The 16,560-nt window shown below is 44.4% G+C and overlaps 1 protein-coding gene across 1 annotated transcript; it reads left to right on the plus strand.

Annotated features, from left to right (window-relative positions):
• Nucleotides 1-845: 845 nt before the first annotated feature.
• Nucleotides 846-16,413, plus strand: TTC16 (tetratricopeptide repeat domain 16). The gene is made up of 14 exons (XM_077283723.1): nt 846-982; nt 1,476-1,527; nt 1,598-1,773; nt 2,822-2,912; nt 3,103-3,246; nt 4,523-4,623; nt 6,071-6,200; nt 10,693-10,907; nt 11,507-11,769; nt 12,436-12,577; nt 12,650-12,815; nt 14,458-14,591; nt 14,677-14,785; nt 16,083-16,413. The coding sequence occupies exons 2-14, from the start codon at nt 1,495-1,497 to the stop codon at nt 16,239-16,241; spliced, it is 1,863 nt and encodes a 620-aa protein (XP_077139838.1). The 5' UTR covers nt 846-982; nt 1,476-1,494; the 3' UTR covers nt 16,242-16,413.
• Nucleotides 16,414-16,560: the final 147 nt, after the last annotated feature.

Below are 16,560 nucleotides of genomic sequence, written 5' to 3' on the forward strand. Positions count from 1 at the left end.
TGCTGGATACGTTTTTTCGTCATAGACTAACATTAGCGACGCATTTGCGACGCATTGCCAAACGTCGCGTCCGTTTTGCGATGCTTGGGCGTGTGGTAGCGGACCGTCGGGAGAAAAAAACGTTACATGTAACGTTTTTTGCTCCCGACGGTCCGCTTTTTCCGACCGCGCAAGCGCGGCCGGAACTCCGCCCCCACCTCCCCGCACTTCCCCGCACATCACAATGGGGCAGCGGATGCGTGGGAAAAATGCATCCGCTGCCCCCGTTGTGCGGCGGAGACCACGCTAGCATCGGGAACGGCGGCCCGACGCACAGCGACGGGTTGTTCCCGACGCTAGTGTGAAAGTAGCCTTAAGGTTAAAAAAAAAAACGGATCTGTTGCATAGCTAACACAGAGAGACCCCACTGATTGTTATGAGGTCTTTTAGTGTCAGTCTAGAGAATTACAAAAAAAACTGCTGCATGCTGCGCTTTTCCTTCCGTTCTTATAAAGGAACCCATTCGGACCCCTAGGAATTAATAAGACCCCTCAGTTATGCAACGATCAGTATAGGATCTTCATTACGTTTGTCTGTTCTGCAAAACAGAATGTCCAGGAAAAAGTTGTGTGAACAGAATCTAAGATTTATATTACAAAACTTTTACAACAAAACATAATAATAATAACAATATAAATAAATAAGGTGAAGCAAATTAAGAACTATTTATTTTGTCCCAATGTGTAAAGCTGCGTCACATATGAACACGGCCCTACAGATGCAGGCAGAACAATGCAGTCACAGGTCCATCACAATGAATGGCCTCCTCCCAACCCGCCGAGCGCAGGATCCCGAGCTCCTCCCGTGGCTGTTGCTTAGTCACCAAGAAGTTGTAAACTCCACGATAAAGTGCGGCCGCAGACCAAGTGAGCTGCAATGTCTTACAAGTATAAAGACAAAGTTTCTATGAGATTTCTCGGAAGGACAGTTCTAACACTTTAAGGTAGGGGAGAAGAGGATCTATTTTTTTTGTGCCAGATTGCTGGATTTTTCAATTGCATAATTTTTGGGTCGATTGTTGCTGAATTGTTGGATGCTTGTTGGATTGTTGCCGAATTTGTGGTGTTCGTCGTGTGGAATACTTATCTGCTATTCTAAATGCGAAGATTGACCTATTTGATGCAGTGTGAGATCATTACTGGGCGCAACATAATGCATAAACTGCTTTCTTTAGTCCCTATTTTCCCTTTTCTCTACCTCCCCTCTTCCTATTTTTGGACTTTTTTTGTAATTCTGGTGAATTTCAATGTTACCCTTGCTGACCCTCATGGAGATTATTCTTCTTTTTCTATACTTGACACTTTTCTGATTACCTTATTATTTGTGATTGTAATATGTTAATTTGTTTTCTCGTTGTTCAAATCTGTGAAAAACTTTAATAAAAATTACAGTTAAAATAATAAACAAATACCTTATAAATATTTTTTTTTCCGTAGAGCCTTCCTGGGTGAGACAATGGCAGAGATGGACAATCCAGTCCTGGAAGGGGTAAGGTTGGGTGATGCTGCCATTGAGTCTTTTCTGCTCAGATAATTGAATTTCTGATATTTTCCATCAGGTGACATCGGATCTATTCTCCACCGCCGTGAGCGAAGAAAAACTTGAAGAATCTCGGAATAAATCCCTAAAGAAGATTTTTGGCTCCAGTCGAGTGTTTTTAGATGTCCACAGTGAGAGCAATCAGTGCATCAAGTCTACATATGAAGATATTGTGCACGAGAAGATGACGGAGCAGTAAGTCTTCTCCACGTACTTGTCACACTTCTTCCTCGGACATACACTATTCAGGCAGCTGAAAAACAGCCAAAGGCGTCATGCATATGGCGCTTTATTTCGGAGGTGTTCTTACTTACATCCATGTGCTGCCCATTTTTGTCATACAGCGCACGGACCCACAGAGTTTCGTTGATCCATAGACCCTTTTGTTTGAAAAACTGACTCATGTATCCAATCCTATTCTTATTCATTTTTTTGGGCTCAGACTCAATCATTAAAGGGGTTGCCCACTACTCAGACAACACCATCTCAATCTCAATGTTCCCCCTAGTAAATAAATAACACCTATACTCACCTCCGGTGCTTGCACTGTTCCGGCGATGTCAGCATTGGCTTTCCCCGGGGATTGTGTGACATTGGTATGTCATGCCATCCCTGCAGCCAATCATTGTTGGCTTCACTCTCCTACGGATGTAATTGACATCTAGAGGAAATAAGAGAGCAGCTGCAGCTCTCATATCCTCTGGGTCACTGATTTGGACGAAGGAGAGTGAATCCAGTTCTGTTTGGCCAAAGGGATGTCTCATGAGCGGTGGGAGAGCCAGTGCCGAAACCGCTGGAACGGCACCAGAGATTAGTGGAGGTATTATAATTTTACTGGGGGGAAAAATAGGGATTGGAACCCCTTTTAAAACCTTTGGGAATCTGTGAGACACAGATGGAACACGGAAGACAGACTTTGTACTTCAGGGTTCCATCCAAGTTTCATCCGTATTTAACTAGTCCATTGTTAAGAGTCAATGGATACAAAAATTCAGACAGTCTATTGATGAGAGAAAGAGGGTGCAACTAAGATGACACCTGAGAAATAAACCACTTCGTTACTCGTGGAAAGTAAGACTTACACGGGTGTCTGAATGCAGTCTTACAAGCAATATATCATATGGGATATGCTATGATGAAGCTGGATTACGGTTTCGTATAGTGGTTGCACATCACTAATTTTCTTCTTTCCACCATTGGATACATGCCTGTATAATTGAATGTATAATTTTTGTTCCTGCAGCTATAAGCGTGGTCTGAGGTGCTTGGCCCAAAAGGATTGGGAAAGGGCCATAACTGCTTTTTCAAAGGCCATTTACCTGTGTCCAGAGAAGGTACGATCAGTCAACCATAGTAGAGAATTCTATAATTATTGCTACTTTATAAAGTAGCATGTCTGATTTTAGCAATAAGAATCTACATGTTTTGACAGCAGTTCTAATGGCAGTGGATTTTACTATATTTTTCAGTTTCTTCCATTTCTCTTAATTAATGATTGTCTTGTTTTATTAAATTATACCATAGGTAGAGCTGTACGCTAAGAGAGCAGAAGCGTTCCTCCAGATCTGTGACTTCCAGTCTGCAGCGGTCAACTTGAAGAAGGCTTGTTCCATAGCGTCCCCACAGAAAGAGCATGTAGAACTGCTGGCTCTCACATACTCTCTCCAGGTAACTATGGACCATAATGTTTGGTTAGTCATAAGGTAGAGAGAATGAGGTTGGAGAACTCGTGAGCTCGGAGAACTCATGAGCGTGGAGAACTCATGAGTGTGGAGAACTTGTGAGTGCGGAGAACCCTAGAGTGTGGAGAACCCTTGAGCGTGGAGAATTCTTGAGCGTGGAGAACCTTTGAGCATGTAGATCTTGTGAGCATGGAGAACTCGTGAGTGTGGAGAACTCTTGAGCGTGGAGAACGCATGAGCGTGGAGAACTCGTGAACGTGGAGAACTCATGAGCATGGAGAACTCGTGAGTGTGGAGAAGCCTTGAGCGTGGAGAACTTGTGAGTGTGGGGAACTCGTGAGTGTGGAGAACTCGTGAGTGCGGAGAACCCTTGAGCATAGAGAACTCGTGAGCGTAGAGAACCCGTGAGTGTGGAGAACTTGTGAGTGTGTAGAACCCTTGAGCGTGGAAAACTCATGAGGGTGTTGGGTTCTATAATTCCCGCAAAAAACCTAAAGCCGGGTTCACATCACATCTGTGTCACCGTTCATCACTACATAGGAAATCCCCCCAAAATTCACGTGTCTTCAACTGTGCCATTGACCTCAAGGAGACAAAAGGACTCAAAATTTCAACCTTTAGACTCTGACCTTCTTTCCATATTATAGTAGACTACACTATTATGGATGGGTAAATGGATGGACACTTCCGAAAAGAAAGTTTAATATTTTGGACTCTGTTTGCCTAATTGAAGTCAACAGCTCCATCGTCTTACGTTTATCACTGATTCATACAGTCATGAATGGGTGTGACACAAATGTGATGTAAACCCTACGTAAAATTATGTAAATGCACCTGGAGCAGAGCGTCAGGGGTTGTGCAGCCTTCAGAAGTGGGCGGCACAAGTGGTCTGATACTCAAGGTGATTAATATTCATTGTGTAAGCAATTAAAGGGGTTGTCCTGTTTGAAATTTGATTAGTGCATAGTCTTGTAGACAGATATAAAGAATTGACCTTCTATTCACCCCCACTGGGTCCAGCAGAGCTTCTTCACCAATCCTCCAGTTTTTGTTATTTGGCTGCAGGGGTGATGTCAAGTCTACAGTGCTCGTACCCACTGCAGTCAATTACTAGCCTCTATAGCTCATGCCGTCCACATCTTTAGCGCTGCTGAGCCCAGTGATTAGATGCAGTAAAAATGTAAGAATAGATAATAACCTATCCATGGTTTCCATTTAATTGAATGTGGTTTCTGGTCCTAAATTACTGTTCACATGTGCAGGGACAGCGCTTACTTGAGCAGAATTGTCACATGGATGCCCTGGAGGCCTTTACCTGCGCTGCAGAGGTGCAGCCTCAAAACAGACAATATCACATGCACAGGTGAGCGGACTCACACCAAAAATGCATGTCAAAGGATATATTCACACATGGCAGATGAGTTTTCCCATTCACATACTGAGTTGGGTCTCTTGAATGAGAGCAGTATTCCTCCTTGACTGCATCTTAGGCATCTCATTCAGCCAACCAGTACCCTGCTCTGTACTGGTGAGGGGCAAAAGTCCTGAAACACTGCTGTGAAAAGATACATATTAGTTTTACCCGTGGAGCATTGGAGGGAAGAACTGTCTGGTGGGATATTATACACTGGAGGCAAGGGGCCAGATGTTATGCACTGAGGAAGGGCTGGATATTATACACCGGGGAGCGAGAGGGCCAGATGGTACACACCGGTAGTGAGTAGGCTGGAGGTTAGACACTGGGGGCAAGGAGCCGGATGTTATTCACTGGGGGCCGGATGTTATACACTGGGGAACGAAGGGGCCGGATGTTATATACTGGGGGTGAATAGGCTGGATGTTAGACACTGGGGGCAAGGGGCCAGATGTTATATACTGGGGGTGAGTAGGCTGGATGTTAGACACTGGAGGCAAGGGGCCAGATGTTATGCACTGAGGAAGGGCTGGATATTATACACCGGGGAGCGAGAGGGCCAGATGTTACACACCGGTAGTAAGTAGGCTGGATGTTAGACACTGGGGGCAAGGAGCCGGATGTTATTCACTGGGGGCCGGATGTTATACACCGGGGAACGAAGGGGCCGGATGTTATATACTGGGGGTGAATAGGCTGGATGTTAGACACTGGGGGCAAGGGGCCAGATGTTATATACTGGGGGTGAATAGGCTGGATGTTAGACAATGGAGGCAAGGGGCCAGATGTTATGCACTGAGGAAGAACGGCCGGATATTATACACCGGGGAGTGAGAGGGCCGGATGTTACACACCGGGAGTGAATAGGCTGGATGTTAGCCACAGGGGGCGAGGAGCCGGATGTTCTAAACCGGGGAGTGAGAGGGCCGGTGTGTTATATACCGGAAGCGAGAGGGATGGAAGTTATGCACCGGGAGGCGAGGGACCTGATGTTATACACCAGAAGGCGAAGGACCTGATGTTATACACCGGGAGACGAGGGACCTGATGTTATACACTGGGAGGTGAGGGACCGGATGTTATACACTGGGGGAAGGGGTTCCGGATGTTATACACTGGGGGCAATTTCAGTATGCCAAAACCTGAATTCCATTATTAAGACACGTGTCCCAATACTTTTGCCCATATAGTTTAAGTCTCTGCCCATATAGTGTAAGTCTCCATACTAAGTTGGGTCTCTTGAATATTATATGATTTTTTTTTTTTTTTAGTCTCGTTCTGTGAATTAACCCTTACTGTGTTTCCATACTATATTACCGGTCTGAGCCCTGAAAGCTGGTCTATAAATCATCTTTGCAGGGTATTGCTCACCATCACTTTGCTGGTTTTCTGACAGTATTTCTTGCCTAACCGCACTGGGAAGATACGCAGAATGCATTCACCTGTTGAATAAACAGCTGGAAGAAGACGGAGGCGATCCTGACATGTACGCAGCACGTGCCAGGCTGTACGATCAGCTCAACAAGGTAACTGTAAGGCCTTATGTTCATTTTTATAAAAGCGGAGTAAAAAAATGTTTTCTCTAAATATTTGGACACTTTTTTCTCATGGCTTACATTAATAACCAATCGTGATGAGCGTATATACTCGTTACTTGAGATTTCCCAAGCATGCTCAGGGGTCCTCCGAGTATTTTTTTTAGTGCTCAGAGATTGTTTTTCTTGCCGTGGCTGAATGATTTACATCTGTTAGCCAGCATAAGTACATGTGGGGATTCCCTAGCAACCAGGCAACCCCCACATGTACTTATGCTGGCTAACAGATGTACATCATTCAGCTGCGGCAAGAAAAACGAAATCTCCGAGCACTAAAAAATAATCGGAGGACACCCAAGCGTGCTCGGGAAATCTTGAGTAACGAGTATATTCGCTCATCACTAATAACCAACTCATTCAGGCAGCAGTGGAACCTGGAAATGCAAACAGGAAGGAGGCAAATTTACATAAATTAAAATTACTGCAAAAAAACTACTGCAAAAACTTTGCCACATGTGGACATACTCCAATGTGGACCCTAATCATTCTTGCTGTCCCTCCAGTTTTTGGCCTCATGCACATTGAAAAGTCGAGTCTATGGAGTATCGGAGCTTGTAAGCTGACACATTGGCTACAGTTCCATATAATGGAGCCGTAGTCACTCCTTGTGTTGTGTGGGGTCTCTGGATGGCACAATCCCTCTGTACTATTGAATGGGATGGACCACAGCATCATTTTTCTCTTCTGGAATCAAGGCACACAAGCAGGCTTGTATTTTGGCCTTTCACTACCAGCAATTTCATGTTTTATTGTCAGACTCCTTAGGCTTCTTTCACACTAGCGTCGGCCCGACGTGCCGATGCGCGTTGTGAAAGTAATGCCCGACGTGGGCAGTGGAAGCAGTCTTACGACGCTTCCGCTGCCCCTTTGTAAGGTCCGGGGAGGAGGGGGCGGAGTTTCGGCCGCGCATGCAAGGTCGAAAATGGCAGACACGACGCGCAAAAAAACAGTTACAGGTAACGTTTTTTGTGCCGACGGTCTGCCAAAACACGACGCAACCGTCGCACGACGGTTGCTACGTGTGGCACTCCGTCGCATGTGTCGCAATGCGTGCTAATGAAAGTCTATGGAGAAAAAACGCATCCTGCGGGCAACTCTGCAGGATGCTTTTTTCTACATAACGACGCATTGCGACGTGCGTCGAACGACGCTAATGTGAAAGTAGCCTTATCTGTGAAATCCTCCACTATTTACTGCCATAGCTGTTTTCTCCCCATCCCACATTGATAGTCCTGCTACTGTTACTTGTCTTATTTACTTTATTATCCCTGTGTCCTGTTGTGCTTAAATATGTGACCCTTCATATTTTGTTATACTGACGCCTGTTGAAAAGACCTGAGTAGTCTGGAATGTTGCTATTTGTTACCATCTTTTCAGTTTGCCATTAAAAGCTATCAACCACTGAGGGCTCTCAAATTTTAATATTTTTTTTATCTACTGGTTAGCATGGTACAAAGATATATTTTTCTTGGTAACAACAAATGCCAATAATCTCCTTACCATTGTTAAGGACATACTGGGAGTTGCAGTTTCATGTGATAAAAGTGTATATGCTGGGGGCTAACCTGTCAATGCAAGTGATCACTGTACTAACCTTGGTGATGTATTCATGTACTTACAGTCGTTCTGGTGCTATATTTTTGTAGTGATGACTGTTCTGGTGATGTAGTCTTTTGCTGACTGTGGTTCTGGTGACATATTCATATACTGATGGTTGTTCTGGTGATGTAATCATGTACTGACGGTGTTTCTGGTGATGTATGTATGTGCTGATAATTGGTTATAGTAATGTAGTCATGTACTAATGGTGGTTCTGGTGATTTATCAATGTAAATGTTGTAATCTTTAATTTATTAGACATGATACTTTATCATTATAGGTTCAGTGTGCCGGACTGATAATACAGTCGTATGAATTATTATTATTATTATTTATTTATTATTATTTATTTATTGTTATAGCGCCATTTACATGTGAGGAGGGGTATACATAATAAAAACAAGTACAATAATCTTAAACAATACAAGTCATAACTGGTACAGGAGGAGAGAGGACCCTGCCCGCGAAGGCTCACAATCTACAAGGGATGGGTGAGAATACAGTAGGTGAGGATAGAGCTGGTCATGCAGCGGTTTGGTCGATCGGTGGTTACTGCAGGTTGTAGGCTTGTCGGAAGAGGTGGGTCTTCAGGTTCTTTTTGAAGATTTCTATGGTAGGCGAGAGTCTGATGTGTTGTGGTAGAGGGTTCCAGAGTAGGGGTGATACGCGAGAGAAATCTTGTATACGATTGTGGGAAGAGGAGATAAGAGGGGAGTAGAGAAGGAGATCTTGTGAGGATTGGAGGTTGCGTGTAGGTAAGTACCGGGAGACGAGGTCACAGATGTATGGAGGAGACAGGTTGTGGATGGCTTTGTACATCACGGTTAGGGTTTTGTACTGGAGTCTCTGGGTAATGGGGAGCCAGTGAAGGGATTGACAGAGGGGACAGGCCGGGGAATAGCGGGGGGACAGGTGGATTAGTCAGGCAGCAGAGTTTAGAATAGATTGGAGGGGTGCGAGAGTGTTTGAGGGGAGGCCACAGGCGAGAGATGATGAGGGCATGGACTAGGGTTTTTGCAGATTCTTGGTTGAGGAATGAACGGATTCGTGAAATATTTTTGAGTTGAAGTCGGCAGGAACTGGAAAGGGCTTGGATATGTGGTTTGAAGGAGAGATCAGCGTCAAGGATTACCCCGAGGCATCGAGCTTGTGGGACTGGGGAGAGTGGGCAGCCATTTACTGTAATGGTTAGGTTCGTTGGGGGGGTCGCGTGAGATGGGGGAAAGATGATGAATTCTGTTTTGTCCATGTTAAGTTTCAGAAATCTAGCAGAGAAGAAGGATGAAATAGTGGACAGACATAGAGGGATTCTGGTTAGTAGGGAGGCGATATCTGGAATTAGGACATATTTGTCAGCCAAACAAGTGTTTGACTAATGCCCCTTACATTACAGTAGAAAAACAGTAGGGAAACAAAAGCGCACAAGACTATTGGGTGATACCTTTTAGCTGCAAAGGAAAGTAAAAGAAAGGTGCTCACCTAAGCAGGTTTTGTGCAGGCACAACTCCTATCAACACCTGAAAATGTCAGCTGCTGCTGCTACCTTGTGGCTGGGGGATGATCTCCTCCAGGATACTTAACCAATTTTGACTATAAGACAATATCAGTCTGCTGTAATAAGAATCCTTAGGACCAAGATGAGTTGAACGGTATTTATCCCTACAACACGTTTCATCAGCACTGGACTAGAGTCTTTTTCAAGTGAAAAAAACAAACAATTGCATCAATGTTTTTTTTTGTTCACTTAAAAAAAGATTTTCATCCCACACACTATAGACAGCTGTCTGATCTTTTGTCCTGCAGCTATCTAATTAATTTGTCCTAACACTTTTCTAATACACTTTTATTACCTGCCCTGCTCCTGTAAGCTCATTCCTATGTGGGTGATATGTCCTTCTGTTTTAATTCTGGGTCTGCTACTTCCGATCTGGGACCCAGAATCAGACGAACAATGCAGGGCACGTCCCTGCTGGTTGTACTCTCCCCCCAGCCTGAATGCTGCTTTAAAGTGCTGTACTTTCAACTGACAAGCCCTGCGATGTGCTGATCATTATAAAGTATATTACAGGGCTTGTCAGCTGAAAGCACGGCACTTCAAAGCAGCATTCAGTAAGAGTCAGTCTGCACCACGCAAGACCGAGCTCACGTCAGGTTTCACTGTCCTCTAGCGCTAGTTATATAGTGTTCCTGAAAGAATCTGAAGGCTGATGAAGGTCATCTTTATCGACTGAAATGTCTCATGTTACGTGGATTGCTATCACAAATAAAAATCATTTTTATTTGAAAATTGAAGTTGAAAATTACTGTTTAACGTGCTAGGATCCTACTTGATCACCAACCCACCGGAAGTGCCATGGTGGGTCATACATAGTTCTTTAGGGTAGGTCATCATGATCAGATCGGTGACCTGGCTCCTCCACTGATCAGCTGTTAGTAGGTCCCATGGTTGCCAGGAAGTATACAGTGAATGAAGCCGGAAGAGCACTGCGCCATATTCTGTGTAGTGGCCGTAACTGGGTTCTGCAGCTCAGCTCCCGTTCACTTCAATACTGGGTTTTGGTCCTGATTCGATATTAATGATCTATTATAAGGATAGGTTTTGGATAATGTAGTTTTGGACAACTCCTTTAAGCAAAAAAATAAAAATAAGAGCCCAATTACCTCAAATTCTATTTTTTAGGAGTGGTGAATAAACAGTGAGTAGAAGATTAATTATCCTTGCAGCTTTGACGCAATCTTGTCAATTAAAAAAACAAACAACACACTGTGTCCGGAACCCGTGAAGGCGACCCTATGATTAATCTCATTTCTCTATGACCTCCAGGCCACGTTGTGCTACCAGGACGTGCACATGGCTCTATCATTGGACCCACAGCATCGGGAAGCACTCGGCCTAAGAGATAAAATGATGGCAAAAGCAGAAGAGGCTAAAGATAAAGCTGTGAACTTGGCTGTTCAGGGGCAACTACAGGAGGCTTTAAAGAAAATCTGTTTTGCTATAGAGAATAACCGATTATCAGCGGAATATCACATATTCAGGTATTACCATTATACGAGCACTGTTCACCCTTCCTTAAAAATGCATGCGTTGCCAGCAATCACCCTACAAACAAGTACGGTAATTGAATCTTTCATTCCGGCATTGATATCATTGTTCTCGGCAGCACATAGTCCAGTGTAAACAGGTAATGTGCTGCCGACAGGATCATAGTATATAATTCTTATTAACGACTGTTCTGTACGCATATAATTTTAGTTGGCCATAGATCGGCTTGTATATTTTTTAACGATCGCGGACAATTACTTATACTTTTTTTTTTACTGATGACACGGGAGAGGGGAGAGGCTCCTGCTGCAGCCAGTTGTTTACCGGATGCAGAAAATCTGCAACATCAAAAAGCTCACAAAATACTCTTTGTAATCTAAGGGAATGTTCACACTTGTTTGTTTTTTGTTTTTTTTTAAATGGAAAGGAAAAAAATGCATTTTTTGCAGTGTTTTTTTTTCCCCCAGTGATTTAAATGGTTGTCATTCGTAACAAAGACACCGAATGGATTGACATGCAAAAACAGAGCAGGGCTCAAAATACACACACAAAAAAAAAGGTAAAAAATCAAAATAGACTTTTCACCTTTCAGAGGGACAGTGTACAAGAAGCTGAAGGACTTCAGCCCCGCAGTGGATGATTTTGTACGTGCACTGCAGCTTTGCCATACAGAGGACGGTTATGGAGGGGAATGCAAGCGGTTGTGCGCCGAGGCTGAAAACCAGCTTCTTCTCACCTACAATGACTTTGCTGTGCACTGCTACATGAAGGGCTTCTACCAGGAGGGGGTGCTGTTACTGAACCAAGCGCTGAGGGGGCAAAGGAGCAAAAAAGAGCTTTACATGAACAGGGGAGGTGAGTGACCCCTACTGGTCAGGACGATAAATTACTATAGACCGTGTGTAGCTGGTGCAAGCCACATTACATCTGCACTGAATAATTACCGCTTTTACACGGAGCAGGGACCTGGTGGCCGTGACCGATTACAGCCATCCACATGTTAGATATTATAAGGCTCATACATTTATTACTTATCATGTGCATGGGTGATATCGTTAAGGCTGCGTTCACGCTGAGATTTTTTAAAAGTATCATTTTGCTGCAGTTTTCCAAAATAATGGCAGAAAAATGTTGCTGTGGAAAAAAAACCTAAAGCCGTCCGGATATACTGATTAGAGCATCGTTGCAAGGTCTAGGTAACACTAGTTTTGACTTGAGGAAAAGGTTTCTTCTACCTCCTCCTTCATGTGTTGGGATGTGATAAATTGGGCAAGCAATCTGGATTCGTTCGTCAGCTAAGCCAGCCCCCTTCTCTGTCCCAGGCATGATGCGGCTTGGCTGATGAACTGATGCAGATGGCCGACCGCCTCCATCATGTGCCGAACTCAGGGAGGTGGAAGATGCTCTCTCCTGTGTCAAAACCGTTGCAGAAGTGGAGATGACTGGACACCAAGACGAGCACTGACATTTCGACAGATCTGTGTTTTGCTTTCACTTTTTTTTTTCCTTTCTCAAAAATAGATTGCTTCTTCCAGTTGGGGGAATTGGTCTTTGCTCTGGCAGATTACCAGCAGGCATTTGACCTGGATGAAGAAGATTGGGGTAGTAGGACTCGACTTGCAAAACTCCTAGATGCGCTGGGACAGCAGGCTCAGGATCAGAGGTGAGCAAGGGTGCACGGCGCAAACACCTTGGACATTGACTAGTTTCTAAACTTTCTGATCACCCTTCACAGGCAATACCAGCAAGCTGAGCGCCACTTCTCAGAGGCCATCAGGAAACATCCTCTACTTCCCCAACTGTATCTGCACAGAGCCAAACTCCGGCGCTCACTGCACAACATCATGTGTGCACGAGAGGATGCGCTCATCTCTATCCTGCTCAACCCAAAAAGTCAGGAGGTAAGAGAGCCCTGGCCAAGCACCTAAGAAATATACTATTGGGAAATGCTCACCGACGCGTTTCGGGGTCGGAATGAGTACAAGATGTTGTATGCTTCCTGAAGAAGAGGTTGTCAGACCCTGAAACGCGTTAAGTTTTCTCAATTAATTTCCTTAAACACAATTTCTGCACCAGCGCATTTCCTTATAAACAGCAGCACAGCTGACTTTTTGGTTCTTCGTCTTCTTCACGACTTCAATGCATTCCAGCTTTAGCCTTAAGCTATACGGTACGGACGTTGGCCATAACAAAGATCAGTATGCTACGGTTACATTGCTGCATAATGCTAGTGAACAGAAAATTGGATTTTCTGCAATGTACCTTGGGGTCCCAATGCGACCTCATAAAATTATATGCTCAAAGCCAGCAGCAGTGGTTAATCGTGTGAGTTTCGATTTACAAAAGTGGTGAGTTGTAATCTCACGTTAATCTCCTGCTGAATTACTCCACATTCAGGAGATGAGAAGCTGAAACCCTGTATTTGTAACAAGGTGCTGGGGCTTTTAGTATTTTTTTTTGTCCAACTGCAGAGAGGGGAGAGGTTCCTGCTGCAGCCAGTGCAACGAGGAAAAGGAGGAGACACAAAGTAGAGCTCCGGCAGCAGAGGAAATTGTGTTTATTTTCAATATGTTTCTTAACTTTAATTGTAATGTGATGTGATAAAATGGGATTAAAGTGTAGGGGGTAACGTTGGTTGTTTAAAAGGAAAGAGCCCAGCCATCCACAGCATCAGGCCAGAAAAGCGGAGGCCAGCACAGCATTAAGAAAGAATGAAAGACGACAGTACGCGGGCACAGGTAGCCCTAGAATCTGGCAGCTTATAGCTTGGGCAGATGTCCTCAGTACCAGGGTGAAACGGTGGCGGGAGCAGGACCCAGAAGCAGTGAGCTGGGAGCAAGACAGTGCTGGGACTTCACAGAGCACAATACTGGAGGGCAGGTCATTCTCCAGGTGGCAACTAGCTTTGGAGGTGGATACTCTTTTGTCTGATGCGAAGCACACTGAGAGGCTAACCGTGGTAGAGCTGAATTGGGAGGACACTGGGGACCCGTGTGGCATGGTCCGACCTGGTATGTGTTATGTGAAAGGAAGGAAGGTGCAGGGAGAGAAGAGGAAACCTGTAATGCTGATTCTGATGTAATTGCTGTGAATGTGCTGTGTAAAGCTTGCAGTAAAGTTGTTGATTTGAAAGTTGAAAAGGACTGTGTCTCAATCTTTGTTGCATCCACTGATGGGAACCTGCAGCGAAGCACAGGTGGCCCTGATAGCGCAGAGAATGGAGCCACAGGTACACAAAGTAATGGACAATGTTTTCATGTATTGGGAGACCAGGGCACTGATGTACCAGAGTGTTTGGCCATGACTACTGCCCTAGTCCAGACCCCTACCAAAGAAAAAGGAGAGATCAAAGGGGTTGTCCACTACTTGGACAACCCGTTCTCAATCTTCAAGTTTGGCCCCGTTAAAATAAAACCACTTGTACTTACTTCCGATGCTGTTCCAGCGAAGGTGGCGCTTTCACGAAGCTTTTATCTACTAAATCTGACCCCACTTGTGCAGAGCCAAATTTTCCCAGATGAATTTAACTATTCTTTTTCACAGACTGCACCGACCATGATTGATTTCTTCCCTGGAAAAACGCTGGATGAAATTATAACCAGCAAACTTGCCAGCAGCGCTCGATCTTCCCTGGGACGAAATTTGGAGAATCTCCCTAGTACCTGTAAACATGGCACGTGAGTTATCCTCCCACACATCACAGACCTGGAATGGGTGATATTATTGAGTGACAAATCGATTTTTTTTCTTTTTTCACTGCAGTCAGTCCACATGTGGACACAAGGATGGTGCCCTTCATGGAACAAGGAGAGACCTTGCTGTTTGTATGACCGATCAGCAACTGGTGGAAATGGTCGGCAAACGCAGGAAGGTGAGTTACACCAGTAGATTGAGTTCACATGTGCAGATAAATGTTCTGTCTCGCTGAATGCACATGGGCAAATCATCAAGATCAGCAAGTACAAAGGCAGCTGCCAGCAGCGGATAAATGATGTCCCGGACGTGCTCAATGGGAGACAAGTCCAGAAGCCACGGTAGCACGTTTAGGCCACACAGGCTGCTCACAGTAGCACAAGCAACATCTGGCCTTGCGTTGTGTTTGCAAAACAGCTCCTGGGATATGCTGGAGAAATGGTTGCACCACTCTTTCCACCATTAAATTATTGTGACCCCTGAGATGTTAGGTGAACACTAGAGAGGTCCAGTTATCGCACATTATACTACCCCACACTAATCTTGGGAGTAGGACAGGTGTGGAGGCTTCTTCATGACTAAACGTCACTGCTCTCATAGTGCAGAGTAAGATGACAATGGAGGTCTATCCTCTTCAATATTGAGTGCCATTTTGTCTTGGACACGATAGCTGAAAATTGGTCTGGAGATCACGTTGGAAACACCATAAAGAGGCAACGTCACATCAGTCCCACTCTCATGGTTATGGTGTGGGGGTGACAATGTAAGGCAGCCGGACCCTTCTAGTTTTCATTCCAGGTGCACTAATAGTTCAGCGTTACATTTACTTGGTGGTGGAACCAGTGGTCCAGCCATTTTGTCCTAGGAGACCTTTTTCAACGCATATCCAGGACACATTCTGCTCGTGCAACTGTGAGAGAGCTCCCATGGCTGCAGCGACTCCAGGCTTGTCTCCCATTGTTGAAGTCATTGGCCGGTGCTTATACAGGAGCTGCCAGCAGTGGATCTTGATGATTTGCCCAAGTGCATTCAGCACAGCAGAACCTTCCTCATACGACCATTAATAACCTTATTGATAGAAGCCAATACTGTAAGTGTGGCCATCATACTCCATATTGAATAAATATATGTTTTGAAAGTGGCTTCATTTTTTTCATAATTGATCGTGAGATTTACATAATTTTCCTTCTTATTGTTGCAATTTCAATGTTGAGTGTAAATATATCCTCTTTAAAAGGTGAATCTAATAGACAGGTGTTAAAAAAAAAAAAAAAAAAAAAAAAAAAAGCACTAAAAAAAGCCGTAGGCATGAGTGCCAGCAGTATAGTGTCACTGTATGGCACCATACAGACACTTCCTCCCATTGAAGAGACTATTAGAAGATGACAACCGTTAGAAACTCACCTTGCAGGACAGAGTATAACTTAAAATGCACTTGGTTGGAAGTCAAAATGTTATTTTTTGGGTCCATACAGCTTAAAGTGGATATCAAAGTAGAACGAAACAGACAAGGATACCTGATGTCAACAGCGCCACGTGTCTACAGACCAACGCCAACCCAGGAGGAAGCATCGGACACAAGTGCCCCTTATCACTGGAAGACATTTGGGCTTGGACTGACCATCTCTAGATAGGTAGTCGGCAACCCGGGACTCTTCACCTGTTGTGATACTACATATCCCAGCAAGCCCTGACCACCAGAGAGACAAAGCAATACATCAGCAATAAACTGGAGGAAGCAGTTTGATGATTTAAAAGGTTTATTGGATAAAAGCATGATCATTTCATCAGGGCAATGAATGATTTAAAAACACGTAAGGCTCAGTCTTCAATGGCATCACAGTCAGTGGCAAGTAATAGAAACTTTGTTGTGTGATGAAACTTCTTATCCTTCTGATGTCCCCTCTCACTGTGGATATTCTTTAAGGCCGGGGTCACACTTGCAAGTGTAAT

This window comes from Ranitomeya variabilis, chromosome 2 (assembly GCF_051348905.1).
Source record: "Ranitomeya variabilis isolate aRanVar5 chromosome 2, aRanVar5.hap1, whole genome shotgun sequence".
Classification (NCBI taxonomy): domain Eukaryota; kingdom Metazoa; phylum Chordata; class Amphibia; order Anura; family Dendrobatidae; genus Ranitomeya; species Ranitomeya variabilis.

Excerpts from the sequence above, each read along its gene's own strand:
- TTC16 (XM_077283723.1), top strand. The coding sequence starts at position 1,495 with ATGGCAGAGATGGACAATCCAGTCCTGGAAGGG. Across the intron at positions 1,774-2,821 it reads CACGAGAAGATGACGGAGCA|CTATAAGCGTGGTCTGAGGT; the intron begins GTAAGTCTTCTC and ends TTGTTCCTGCAG. Across the intron at positions 10,908-11,506 it reads GCGGAATATCACATATTCAG|AGGGACAGTGTACAAGAAGC; the intron begins GTATTACCATTA and ends TTCACCTTTCAG.